The following is a 15,000-nucleotide window of genomic DNA, read 5'->3' on the forward strand; positions in this document are numbered from 1 at the left end:
CTACACTACCTACCTACGTGTGTGTGCGTGCGTGCGTGTGTGTGTGTGTGTGTGTGTGTGTGTGTGTGTGTGTGACAAATTTAAAAAAAAGAAAAAAGAAGGTAATTTCATGTCTGTGACACAGAAGATACATCATCAGCTATTTTCTGCAGTAACAGACATGGAAAAATTTAGAAAGTATAATTGATGGATGGTCCCAAGGGTATTCCTCTCTCTCTCGCTCTCTCTCTCTCTCTCTCTCTCTCTCTCTCTCTCTCTCTCTCTTTCTCTCTTTCTCTCTTTCTCTCTCACTTTTCTTTTAGGGTGATCACGCCGTGAGATTGTCGAACGTGGGTATAGCCGTTCTCGACATAAGTGTTTTTCTATTGTCTTGCCGCAGGTTTGTTGCTGCGACTTTGCGGAGGACGGGGCAGCTTTTTTCTTTTTCTTTTTCTTTTTTTGTCCATGATGATGGAAGAGGATGTGAAGGACGATGATGATTATGATGACGATGCTGTTAAGGAGGTCCATTTTTTAGGTTTGGGACCTGGGTGACAAGACTGTACTCTACGCTTTCTTTCACAATCTGTATATAGCCTGCAAGCGCTTTCTTTTCACAGTGAGTTTACAGACTTGGCAGACTTCTCTGTAATATTGATAGAATAGAATAGAATATGTCTTTATTACCAAGTGTACCGGGGTCACAGGGAATATTGGGTGGGATAGTACATAACAAGGTACGAACATAAATCGAAAGTCATACACAAACACAGATATAGTAGAAATTAGGATACTTACAAGTGCATATCAGTAAAAAAAAACTTGTGCACACTCACATATGCACGCACTGTACGCGTGCGCACACACACACACACACACACACACACACACACACACACACACACACACACACACACACACACACGTTTGAACAGAAGCCGCATATTGCATGTGGATGGGGCTGATGACTAGATCTTCAGGTAGATGGTTGTTGATGCGAGTAAAGGCAGAAACTATACTGAAAATCGGTCAGGTTTTTTTTACCTCCGCATTGACTCCAGGAAAGTTACCAAGCCCATCAAGGTGGTATCCACCCTGGGAACTTGATCAGTCGTCTGAGGGCAGCCTTAGGAAAAATTAGAAAATATTGATGTCTGGTCCCGGCTATTTCCTGTCTCTTCTCCTCTTCGTACTTCTGTTTCTTCTCTCGTCCGCAATCTCTCATCGTCTGTCTCGTCTCTCTTCACACCACACACTCACTCTCTCACACACATGACAATACACACTATGTTTAACCAATTTCATACGAGCATACATCACAACTGATGTACAGAGACATACATGCAGATATGGACAATATACATAATTGATGAGACACACACACACCACCATATTTTTATGATGACACCATAGCATACAACACATTAGTAGTAGTAGTAGAATCATAGTGATAAAACCACTGTTTTTTGGGCATCGTTCGTGTGCCAGACAGATAAGACACACAACTGCCAAAAACACCCAATAATAAGTAGAAACTTGAATCTAACTCCCTCCACCCCCTCACTCTCTCTCATTCATCTCTCTTTTTTTTTCCCAAGGGTAAAACGCTGTAGAAGTCGAACGCTAAGCGACACCACACACACACACACACACACACACACACACACACACACACACACACACACACACACCACACACACCAAACACACACACACACACACACACACACACAAAACCAAAAAAAAAACATTATCTCTCTACTCAAACACACACACACACACACACACACACACACACACACACACACACACACACACACACACGTACATGCATACATACATACACATGTACACATCTACTTACTAACACCCACCCACACCCACCACCCACCCCAAACACACACACACACACACACACACACACACACACACACACACACACACACACACACACACCTGATATTTCTGAGTGCCGGAGGGGATCATTTCGGAGTGTGAGGACAATGATGACAACTTGACAGACGGCTGACTTTTCTGACGTTTGAACTAACTGACTCTGCGTGCACTGGGGAAGGGGGAGTTAGACACACACACACGCGCGCGCGCGCGCGCACACACACACACACAGACACAACACACACACACACACACACACACACATACACACACACACATACACACACACACACGCGCGCACACACACACACAGACACAAACACACACACACACACATACACACACACACAAGCACGCACGCACGCACGCACACATACACACATTTCTCAAGACAAATGGTTTGACGTTAGCAAAATCCTTCTATAACTCAAGTGAGAATTTTTTTTTTCCAGACTAAGCGCGTTGGGTTACGCTGCTGGTCAGGCATCTCCTTGGCAGATATGGTGTAGCGTATATGGATTTGTCCGAACGCAGTGACGCCTCCTTGAGCCACTGAAACTGAAACTGAAACCTCGCAATGCTAACCTACCTACCCACTTTCCTCGCAATGCTACCCTACCTACAACCCACTTTCCTCGCAATGCTACCCTACCTACCTACCCACTTTCCTCGCAATGCTACCCTACCTACAACCCACTTTCCTCGCAATGCTACCCTACCTACCTACCCACTTTCCTCGCAATGCTACCCTACCTACCTACCCACATTCCTCGCAATGCTACCCTACCTACAACCCACTTTCCTCGCAGTGCTACCCTACATACAACCCACTTTCCTCGCAATGCTACCCTACCTACAACCCACTTTCCTCGCAATGCTACCCTACCTACCTACCCACTTTCCTCGCAATGCTACCCTACCTACAACCCACTTTCCTCGCAATGCTACCCTACCTACAACCCACTTTCCTCGCAATGCTACCCTACCTACAACCCACTTTCCTCGCAATGCTACCCTACCTACCTACCCACTTTCCTCGCAATGCTACCCTACCTACAACCCACTTTCCTCGCAATGCTACCCTATCTACCTACCCACATTCCTCGCAATGCTACCCTACCTACCTACCCACTTTCCTCGCAATGCTACCGTACCTACCTACCCACTTTCCTCGCAATGCTACCCTACCTACCTACCCACTTTCCTCGCAATGCTACCCTACCTACAACCCACTTTCCTCGCAATGCTACCCTACCTACCTACCCACTTTCCTCGCAATGCTACCCTACCTACAACCCACTTTCCTCGCAATGCTACCCTACCTACAACCCACTTTCCTCGCAATGCCACCCTACCTACCTACCCACTTTCCTCGCAATGCTACCCTACCTACCTACCCACTTTCATCGAAATGCTACCCTACCTACCTACCCACTTTTCCTCGCAATGCTACCCTACCTACTACCCACTTTCCTCGCAATGCTACCCTACCTACAACCCACTTTCCTCGCAATGCTACCCTACCTACAACCCACTTTCCTCGCAATGCTACCCTACCTACAACCCACTTTCCTCGCAATGCTACCCTATCTACCTACCCACATTCCTCGCAATGCTACCCTACCTACCTACCCACTTTCCTCGCAATGCTACCCTACCTACAACCCACTTTCCTCCCAATGCTACCCTACCTACCTACCCACTTTCCTCGCAATGCTACCCTATCTACCTACCCACATTCCTCGCAATGCTACCCTACCTACCTACCCACTTTCCTCGCAATGCTACCCTACCTACAACCCACTTTCCTCCCAATGCTACCCTACCTACCTACCCACTTTCCTCGCAATGCTACCCTACCTACAACCCACTTTCCTCGCAATGCTACACTACCTACCAACCCACTTTCCTCACAATGCTACCCTACCTACCTACCCACTTTCCTCGCAATGATACCCTACCTACAACCCACTTTCCTCGCAATGCTATCCTACCTACAACCCACTTTCCTCGCAATGCTACCCTACCTACAACCCACTTTCCTCGCAATGCTACCCTGTCTACCTACCCACATTCCTCGCAATGCTACCCTACCTACAACCCACTTTCCTCGCAATGCTACCCTACCTACAACCCACTTTCCTCGCAATGCTACCCTACCTACAACCCACTTTCCTCGAAATGCTACCCTACCTACCTACCCACTTTCCTCGCAATGCTACCCTACCTACAACCCACTTTCCTCGCAATGCTACCCTACCTACCTACCCACTTTCCTCGCAATGCTACCCTACCTACCTACCCACTTTCCTCGCAATGCTACCCTACCTACCTACCCACTTTCCTCGCAATGCTACCCTATCTACCTACCCACATTCCTCGCAATGCTACCCTACCTACCTACCCACTTTCCTCGCAATGCTACCCTACCTACCTACCCACATTCCTCGCAATGCTACCCTACCTACCTACCCACTTTCCTCGCAATGCTACCCTACCTACCTACCCACTTTCCTCGCAATGCTACCCTACCTACAACCCACTTTCCTCCCAATGCTACCCTACCTACCTACCCACTTTCCTCGCAATGCTACCCTACCTACAACCCACTTTCCTCGCAATGCTACACTACCTACCTACCCACTTTCCTCGCAATGCTACCCTACCTACCTACCCACTTTCCTCGCAATGCTACCCTACGTACCTACCCACTTTCCTCGCAATGCTACCCTATCTACCTACCCACATTCCTCGCAATGCTACCCTACCTACCTACCCACTTTCCTCGCAATGCTACCCTACCTACCGACCCACTTTCCTCGCAATGCCACGTTCTTGGCATCAGAGATCCTTTCCCATCTCTCTTGCGGGCAATCAGTGGCAGCCTCTGTGCGTGTGTGTATGTGTGTGTTTGTGTGTATGTGTGAGTCTGTGTGTTTGAGTGCGTTTATGCATGCGCAAGGGTGTAAGTGTACACAAGTGTCAGGAGAGTTCTGTGCACGTGCGTATGTGTGTGTGTGTGTGTCTGTGTGTGTGTGTGTGTGTGAGTGGGAGTGGTGCGGAGGGGAGGGGGGATAGAGGATGAGGTATGTGAGTGTATGCATGCCTACATTGTGGATGTGGGAGCAACGGGATATTGGAACGTGCGGGTGTGTATATATATATATGTGTCTGGGGTTGGGGGTGTGGGATATGGGCGTATATGTGTGTGCTTGTAAAAGTAAGTCGTCATCTGTGTGTGTGTGTGTGTGTGTGTGTGTGTCGTAGAAGCTGCGATACGTAGCCTAGAAATGAGTGTGTGGAGGAGTGAGGTAGAGGAGGTGCAGGGTAATGTGTGTGTCTGTGTGTGTGTGTGTGTTTGTTGGAGCTCATGTACGTTTATATGTATTTGACTGTGCTTTCATATCTGTGAAACTGCATGTTTGGTGCATATCTGTTATGCATATGTCGGTGTATGGGTGAATGTGTGTCTCCATGTTTACATTTAATTGCTTATTTATCATCATTGTTGTCTTATTTATTTATCTATTTATTATTATTATTATTATTATTATTATTATTATTATTACTACCTTTTTATATTATGATTATTATTTATCTATTTATTTATTTATTTACTTATTTATGTACGCTTATAGTTGACTTCATCAAGTTTTGTTGTGCCTCATACATATTAGTAGTGGTAGTAGGGGGGGGGGGGTTGTTGTTTTTTTTTGTTGTTTTTTTTGTTTTTTTAATTCACGTATTTTCTTTTTTTTTTATTCACCTTTTTTTTATCTTTTTTTTAATTCACCTTTTTTTTTCTTTTTTTTCACTCAAGGCCTGACTAAGCGCGTTGGGTTACGCTGCTGGTCAGGCATCTGCTTGGCAGATGTGGTGTAGCGTATATGGATTTGTCCGAACGCAGTGACGCCTCCTTGAGCCACTGAAACTGAAACTGAAACTGATTGACTCCAGGGGTGGACACAGCCGGAAGTACAGTAGAAGTTTGTTCCCTTCGATTGCAGTTTATGAACAGGCAGGCACAGTGAGATGAACCATATAAATGGTTGAAGGTGGTGAAGGCCACTTTTTGTGTGTGTGTGTGTGTGTGTGTGTGTGTGTGTGTGTGTGTGTGTGTGTGTGTGTGTGTTTTGGTCTTGTTTCTTGAATTCAGTTTCAGTTTCAGTTTCTCAAGGAGGTGTCACTGCGTTCGGGCAAATCCATATACGCTACACCACGTCTGCTAATCAGATGCCTGATCAGCAGCGTAACCCAACGCGCTTAGTCAGGTCTTGTGTGCATGCATGTATACTTATCAGAGTGGATTTCTTTCACGGAAATTTGCCAGAGGACAACTTTTTTTTTCTTTCTTTTTTTTTTCAGTATGTTCTTTATCAGTGTGAAACAAGCGCGTGCTGCATGCACACGGGACCTCGGTATATCGTCTCATTCTATCTCTGTGGCTGCCTTCACCTCTACACTCCATCTCGCTCACTACGATCAGCTTCGGATCCACTCCACTTACGCATACCCAGATTCAAACTCTCGACTGTTGGCCGCCGTTCTTTCTCTGTCTCTGGACCTTGCAATTGGAATGAACTTCCTCTTTCGCTTCGTCAAGTCTCCACACTCAGCTCTTTCAAGTCTGGCCTTAAAACCCACCTCTTCCCAAAATAGCCTCCCTTCCCTGCCTCTTCCTTGTCTTTAGTTTCTTCAGTTTTAGAGTTATGCGTGCGTGAGAATGACTGGTGCGAAAGCGCTTAGATTTGTCTATGCACAAGATTCAGCGCTATATAAGTACCATTATTATTATTATTATTATAATTCTAATGACCAGACGCTCAGTTTTATTTTCAAGTCAAACGTCAATATTGCAAGCGGAAGGCTCTTATACTGAAGAGGTGAATGTTGACAAAGAATACCACAATTCTGACGACGGAAGCTAAAGGTTGGGTCATTCAGACACCCACAGGACATCCGAGGGTTCTGTGTAGAGGAGAAGAGAAGACTGGCCGTACTGAGCGAGTTAAGGCGCTGGTGGTGGTGTTGGTGGGCATAGGTGTTGGTCAGTCGAAGGAACCGTGGACAGAATGTCTGGCAGGTCTGGGTCGTGACTCTCTCCCCTACTCCCCCTGCCCCCACACTCCCCCCATCCTCCCCCCGTGTGATCGATGGACGCCTGACCCACTTCCTGTGAACGGCTCTTTCCGGTTGTAACTTCCTGCTGTCCGTCACAGCGTCTGTCGTCTTTCCGTTTCCTTTTTCCCATGGATGACGACTGACCGTGTCTTTCAAAGTTCGCGGCCTTCCTGTCTACACAGACCGTGTCATCTGGCCTTTGTCTACAAAACAGAGCATGCATTTTTATTTCGGGCACTTTCTGTATTTAAAACAGACCAAAATATGTTTCCAATACTGTCTGTACATACATAAAATGTGTTTCTAATACTTTGCGAAGACCACGTGTTTCCAGTACTCTCTGTATATACAATGTGTTTCCAGTCCTTCCTGTACATACATGCAATGTTTTTCCAATGTATTCTACAGATAGACTATGTGTTTTCAATACAATATATACAATGTGTATCCAATACTTTCTGTGTTTTGAGACCACGTAATTCCAGTACTTTCTGTGCATGCAGTGTGTTTCCAATACTTTCTGAAACTAAGGATCATGTCTTTCCAATACTTTCTGTAACTAGAAATCATTAAATTTCGTTTCCAATACTTTCTGTACATAACAATTTGTTTTCGTTACTTTCTGTAAATAGAGATCATGTGTTTCCAATACTTTTGTGTACACACTGATGATGATGGTAATAATTATACCCATCCTTTACTGTCCATACAGAATTCATCTGAACACACAAAGACAACACACAAAAAAGACCAGAACGCGTCAACAGAACAGTCGTCACTGGCTCCAGAGTAAGCAAGGCTACACAGCTTGAAGAAGAAAGACAGGCAGCAACTTGAGCCACTGCTCACCCAGTAAACTAACTACCAGCGCCCCATCACCGCCCACCCCCCCACCCCCCTAAACCCCCACCACCACCACCACCACCCCGACCACCGCCATCATGGCCCCCCTCCTCCTCCTCCTCCTTCCGGCCCGCCGAAACCGAGCCGTGTCCCGCGTGCTGCTGCTGCACGTGCTGCTGCTGGTGACTCAGGGCGTGGCCTTCAGCTGGCACGGCGCCTACAACAGCGGCCCCTCGCCGTCCTCCTCCTCCTCCTCCTCTTCCCCCTCCTCCTCCTCAAGGAGAAGCGGCAGCAGTGACGGCGACGGTGCCCACTCCTCTTCCTCCTCCTCCTCCTCCTCCTCCTCCTTTGGCTGGCAGCCCGAGGAGGAATCCCCCTTCTCCTCTTCCTCCTCTTCCCTGTGGTGGCGCAATAGGAGGAGGAACCTCCCCTTCCCCGACCCTGCCTCGGCCGCCGTGAAGCCTGAGGAAGAGTCTGTCGGGGTCTGGTTCGTGCCCAAGGGACGTCGTCCCCACCCCCACCACCACTACCACCACCGCCACCACCAGCCATCATCGGCGGCTGTAGCGGCTGCGGCTGCGGCGGCCTCCTCGCCTCAGCGAGATGCAGAGGGGTTCCTGGAACTACAGCTGGACAATCGCATCACCAACATGGGGCAGCCCGCCTTCGCCGCCCCTCATCTGGAGGAGAAGGCGGAGGATGTGGGGATGGGGTTGAAGGGTTTCTTACGGCCAGTCCACCCCCACCCTCACCCCCACCACCACCAGCAGGAGGCCGCCGGGGCCCGATCTCCGCACTACGTGTCCCTCCACCCCTCCTCCTCCTCCTCCTCCTCCTCTTCCTCCATCCCCTCTCTCTTCAGCCCCCTGGGCGCCATGAACCGCCGGAACAAACTGAACCGGGTGAAGGAGGAGCTGGACAAGGAGGTGGTGAAGAACGTCATCAGCCAGATGTTGCACGAGGACCAACACCACCAGCACGGCCTCCGCTCCCAGGACCCAGCTCTAGTCCAGGAAGGGGCAGCGCCGACGACAGCCCCTTCGCCACCTAGCTCTGCGCAAAGAGAAGGAGAAGAACGAGGGCATGGGTCTCGATTCTTGGTGCCCGTGCCCGTGCCGGCCGGTGCGATGGACCTCGCTCCCCTTCCCAGACACAGCGCCCGCAGCAGTTCTTCACCAGACGCCTCCTTCTCCTCCTTTTCCTCCTCCTCCTCCTCCTCCCCCTCACAGGCGTTCTCGTCAGGGTTCGGCGACCCCTTTTCCCAGGACTCTTTCTCCGACTTCTCCTCCTCCTCCTCCTTCTCTTCTCCCAGCCTGGGCTTTGGGTCGTTCGTGGACCCCTCAGATTTGCCGGGTGGCTTTGGGGGTGGACCAGGAAGCCTTGGTCAGGAGGCGCTTCCTCAGCAGCAACCGCAGAAGAGCCAGGGCTTTGGCTTTCAGGATCATTTCGGCGGCGGTAGCGTCGGCGGAGCTCCCTCGGGGTTGGGGTTCGGGGGGTTCGGCAAGGAGGACGTGTCGGTGGGCGGCTTCGGATGGCGGGAGCCCAAAGGCGTCGGGGTGCAGGAGGGAGGCGTGCTGGAGCAGGGAGGGATCGAGCCAATCCCCACGGTTGTGGCGGCGTCGGCGGCTGCGTCGGCGGCGGCAGTTCCTCTGGGTTCCTTCTCTCAGGACGACGTGAGTGTTGATCGGTGTTGTGTGTCGTCTTTGGCTTCTTTCTTTTTGTGGGTGGGGGTGTGGAGGTGTGGGTGTGGAGGTGTGGGTGTGGAGGTGTGGGTGTGGGTGTGGAGGTGTGGGTGTGGGTGGGGATGTGGAGGTGTGGGTGTGGAGGTGGGTGTGGAGGTGTGGGTGTGGAGGTGTGGGTGTGGGTGTGGGTGCCGAGGTGTGGGTGTGGGTGTGGAGGTGTGGGTGTAGAGGTGTGGATGTGGAGGTGTGGGTGTGGAGGTGTGGGTGTGGAGGTGTGGGTGGGGGTGCCGAGGTGTGGGTGTGGGTGTGGAGGTGTGGGTGGGGGTGTGGAGGTGTGGGTGTGGAGGTGTGGTTGTGGGTGTGGAGGTGTGGGTGTGGGTGGGGGTGCCGAGGTGTGGGTGTGGGTGTGGAGGTGTGGGTGTAGAGGTGTGGGTGTGGAGGTGTGGGTGTGGAGGTGTGGGTGTGGGTGGGGGTGCCGAGGTGTGGGTGTGGGTGTGGAGGTGTGGGTGTTGGTGTGGTTGTGGAGGTGTGGTTGTGGGTGTGGTTGTGGAGGTGTGGGTGTTGGTGTGGTTGTGGAGGTGTGGGTGGGGGTGTGGGTGTGGAGGTGTGGGTGTGGAGGTGTGGGTGTGGAGGTGTGGAGGTGTGGGTGTGGGTGGGGGTGCCGAGGTGTGGGTGTGGGTGTGGATGTGGAGGTGTGGGTGTTGGTGTGGTTGTGGAGGTGTGGTTGTGGGTGTGGTTGTGGAGGTGTGGGTGGAGGTGTGGGTGTTGGTGTGGTTGTGGAGGTGTGGGTGGGGGTGTGGGTGTGGAGGTGTGGGTGTGGGTGTGGAGGTGTGGGTGTGGGTGTTGGTGTGGTTGTGGAGGTGTGGGTGTGTGGGTGTGGGTGGGGGTGTCACGTGCTTGATTTGTTGTGGTTGTGGTTGTGTTTTGTGTTGTGTCGTATCGTAACGTATCGTGTCGTGACGTGTCGTATAAATAATCACACACACACACACACACACACACACACACACACACACACACACACACACACACACACACACACACACACACATCCACGCACCCACTCACATCCACACACACACACACACACACACACACACACACACACACACACACACACACACTCACTCTCTCACTCTCTCTCTCTCTCCCTCTCTTTCTTACTCTCCCTCCACCCCTCCTCCTACCCCCCCCACCCCACCCCCCACCCTCGTTCTCTCCCTCATTCTCTCTCTCTCTCTCTATCAGAGGTCTGTCCATCAGCGGAGGTAGGCTTCTCTCACGCAGTATGCAAGGAGAGAGGAGGCACTCCCCCCCCCCCCATCCCCCCTCAGTCCCCCCTGTCCCCCCCCCCCCCTTGTCCTCCCTTCCTCAGGGGACAGCAATTAGTCTGGAAGCAGGAAGCTGACAGGAAGACAATCAGTCAGTTCACAGGAGATGACAGGATGGGTGGGGGGTGGGGGTGGGGGGGGTGGGGGGAGGGAGTGGGAGTATAGGGCTGAGAATATGTGTAGGGAGTCTGGTCGGAATGGTGATAGGGGTTGGGGCAACAAGCAGAGCATTTTGATTATTTAGTGACGGGGCGCCATTGCCGAGTGGTTAAAGCGTTGGACTTTCATTTCAATCTGAGGGTCCCTGGGTTCGAATCACGGTGACGGCGCCTGGTGGGTAAAGGGTGGAGATTTTTACGATCTCCCAGGTCAACATAATATGTGCAGACCTGCTAGTGCCTGAACCCCCTTCGTGTGTGTATATGCAAGCAGAAGATCAAATACGCACGTTAAAGATCCTGTAATCCATGTCAGCGTTCGGTGGGTTATGGAAACAAGAACATACCCAGCATGCACACCCCCGAAAGCGTAGTATGGCTGCCTACATGGCGGGGTAAAAACAGTCATACACGTAAAAGCCCACTCGTGTGCATACGAATGAACGCAGAAGAAGAAGAAGAAGAAGATTATTTAGTTTGTTGGTCCTAGAAAGTACAGCGGAACAGCGAGGGTTTATGTTGGCATATTAGAAAATAAACCGGGGGTAAAAAAAAAAAAAAAAAAAGGTTGTTTGTTGTGGTGTTGGACACAGGCACTGTAACGGTTTTTTGGGTTTTTTTCTTTTTTTGTTTGTTTTTGTTTGGGTTTTTTCGTTTAGTTTAAAAAGAAAACAGCAGCTAAAAACCTTGAAATTGAACCGTAACCCCATAGCTGACGGAAATAAAGAGAAAACAAGAGAGGCAAGGCCTTCAAGACTCACTTGTGACTGAGAGTAAAACGCACAAGCTTTTTATGTATTGAGTATAATTTCCAAATGTAATGTCTAAGATGAGAAAGATCAGTTTAAAGCAAATTAAGTCCCATAGCATTAATTAAAGAGTAATTTCCCTTTTTTACTATCTGCACCAAAACGTTTGCAAAATAAATGAAACTTCCATGCTTAGCAAAAGAAGTTCCTGTTTGAACAAAAAAATGATAATAATGACTGCTCTTGTTGTTGGGTCAGAATATCAGATCAAAGTGCTAAGTTTAAAGAATACAAAAAATATGAATATAACAGTAAATGCAGTTTGCATATAATTAGGCTTCATTGTTTATTTTTTGTGCCCATCCCAGAGGTGCAATATTGTTTTATACAAGATGGCTGGAGAGAACTGAATTTTTCCTATTTTTATGCCAAATTTGGTGTCAACTGACAAAGTATTTGCAGAGAAAATGTCAATGTTTAAGTTTACCACGGACACACACACACACACACACACACACAGACAACCGAACATCGGGTTGAAACAAAGACTCACTTTGATGATGATGGAGTGGAGTGATGGCCTAGAGGTAACGCGTCCGCCTAGGAAGCGAGAGAGAATCTGAACGCGCTGGCTCGAATCACGGCTCAGCCGCCGATATTTTCTCCCCCTCCACTAGACCTTGAGTGGTGGGCTTGACGCTAGTCATTCGGATGAAACGATAAACCGAGGTCCCGTGTGCAGCATGCACTAAGCGCACGTAAAAGAACCCACGGCAACAAAGGGGTTGTTCCTGGCAAAATTCTGTAGAAAAATCCACTTCGATAGGAAAAAACAAATAAAACTGCACGCAGGAAAAAATACACAAAAAAAAAGTGGGGTGGGGGGGGGGTGGGGCTGTCGTGTGGCGACGCGCTCTCCCTGGGGAGAGCAGCCCGAATTTCACACAGAGAAATATGTTATGATAAAAAGAAATACAAATACAAACAAATACAAATGGTGATGATGATGATGATATTTAAACTGAATATTTTAATAGCGCCTTTCTTCCAGAATTGCTGCATGCTCAACGCGCTATACCTTTCGTTCCCCCTGGCGCCCCCACCCTCCCACCCCCTAAAAAAAAATGTCGACAGTGAACGATAGTATGACGATCAGAACAGCAGAGGAGGCAACTGCTGTCTCGACTATCTGAGCTAGAATTTGATTTTAGTGGAGAGAGTGTCTTGCCCAAGTTACATCCCCCATTCTCTCCGGCCAAGAGGGTTTTTAAGGGCGGTCGGCGTCGGGATGGTTCCCACCAAAAGGCCAACCAGCCCCCCAAAGGCTGCAGCACTAAGAGCCAGTGCAATCTTGCCTCGGGAGAGTCGTAGACGTTCACAGAAGACTAAGCTGTTAATGGCTTCCCATTGTAATGGAGACACCACTGATCACATAGCTCGGACTTCGCTGTTGGCCAAACTGTAAGCTTATGTCAAACTGTGACATAGACAGCTAACAACGCCAAATGAGATATCAGTGTCTGTGACAGGGAAGAGGAAATGTCTACCTCAGGGTTTCTAGAAGATGGATGAAGGAGAGGGGGGTGCGGAGGGGATGGGGGGGGGCTACGGTGGGTGAGGGGTTTGGAGGGATAGGGGAGGTTACTGTTGATGAGTGAAAGATCTCCCGGCGGCCACTTGTTAATATCGGATCTCTCCTGGTCGCATCTGTCTCGTTATGTCTGTCTCTTTCTCTCTGTCTCTGTCTCTCTTTGCCTCCCTCAGTCTGGGTGTCTCTCTGTCTCTCTTTCTCAGTCGCTCTCTCTTTCTCTCTCTCTGTCTCTTTTCGCTTCCCTGTCTCTGTGTGTCAATATCTCTCTGTGTGTCTGTCTGTCTGTCTCTCCGTCTGTGTCTCTCTGTTCTCTGTCTCTCTGTCTCCCTCTATCTCTCTGTGTAATTCTGTTATCTGTGTGTGTGTGTGTGTGTGTGTGTGTGTGTGTGTGTGTGTGTTTCTGTCTCTTAGTCTCTCTTTCTGTCTGTCTGCCTGTCTGTATGTCTCTCTGTCTGTCTGTCTGTCTCTCTCTCTCTCTTTGCCTCCCTCAGTCTGGGTGTCTCTCTGTCTGTCTCTCTTTCTCTCTATAGCTGTGTGTGTGTGTGTGTGTTGTGTGTGTGTGTGTGTGTGTGTGTGTGTGTGTGTGTGTGTGTGTCTTCTCGCCTCGCTGTCTGAGTCTCTGTCTCTCCGTCTCTGTTTTCCGTGTCTCTGCCTCTTTCTCTTTCTTTATATCTCTCTGTCTGTGTCTCTCTCTGTGTCTCTCTGTCCTCTCTCTGTGTCTCTCTCCTCTCTCTCTCTGTCTGCTTCTGTCTCTCTTGTGTATCTCTGCCATCCGTCTCTCTGTCCCTCTCTCTGTTTCTGCCTATCTGGTCTCTGTCCCTGTCTCTTCCTCTCTCTCTCTCTCTCTCTCTCTCTCTCTCTCTCTCCCAACCCCTCACCCCTCCCCCTACCCCCCTACCCTTCCCCCACCCAGCGTCAAAGGAACGGCATGTCCAGGGTTTCTGTTGCATGAGTGTGTCTGCAGCATCATAACCCAGTGTGGCCAATTTTCCCTTCCAGGTTTTCTTTCATCAATTCACGGTGCACGGGATCGATATTAGACCGTGTCCACTCGTGCTACTAGCCTGGGCTGGTACTCCTTGGGGGGGTTAATGAGCAACAGTTCTATATGCTGAAGTATCGTTGGATGATTTATCTCCGTCTCTCTGTGTCTGTCTCTGTGTCTCTCTGTCTGTGTGTGTGTGTCTTTCTCCCTTTCTCTCTCTCTCCCCAAACCCCTCTCTTTTTTCTTGTTAGTCTTCTTCTTATTTCTATTCGTTTTCTTCCTCCTCCTCTTCTTCTTCTTCTTCTTCTTCTTCTTCTTCTTCTTCTTCTTCTTCTTCTCCTGCTCCTCCTCCTTCTCCTTCTCCTGCTCCTCCTCTTTCTTCTTCTTCTTCTTGTTCTTGTTCTTCTTCTCCTCCTCCCTGCTCCTCCTCCTGCTCCTCCTGCGCCTCCTTTTTTTTTACATTTTTGTTTTCATTGTCATGTTTTGATACGGCAAAGTGAAATCCTGATAGTTCTTATTGTCATCCTCAGTTTAAAAAAAAATAAATAAAAAAATAATAATTTTTTTTTAAAGCTCGAGTTCAAAGTTCTCTGTGTCGTTTACATTCAGACGTGATGAGCAGTTTTAGGTAAAAACATACCTTGTGCCTCTTGTTAGCAGTTGGAG

The 15,000-nt window shown here is 49.3% G+C and overlaps 1 protein-coding gene across 1 annotated transcript in view; it reads left to right on the plus strand.

The window, feature by feature from the left end:
* Positions 1-15,000, plus strand: part of LOC143299628 (uncharacterized) — a 199,137-nt gene that overhangs the window by 35,297 nt on the left and 148,840 nt on the right. Inside the window, exon 2 of the mRNA XM_076612923.1 lies at positions 7,708-9,511. Coding sequence (XP_076469038.1) covers positions 7,937-9,511 — 1,575 coding nt within the window. The 5' untranslated portion in view covers positions 7,708-7,936. The remainder of the gene's footprint in view (positions 1-7,707; positions 9,512-15,000) is intronic.

Source organism: Babylonia areolata, chromosome 25 (genome assembly GCF_041734735.1).
Source record: "Babylonia areolata isolate BAREFJ2019XMU chromosome 25, ASM4173473v1, whole genome shotgun sequence".
Classification (NCBI taxonomy): domain Eukaryota; kingdom Metazoa; phylum Mollusca; class Gastropoda; order Neogastropoda; family Buccinidae; genus Babylonia; species Babylonia areolata.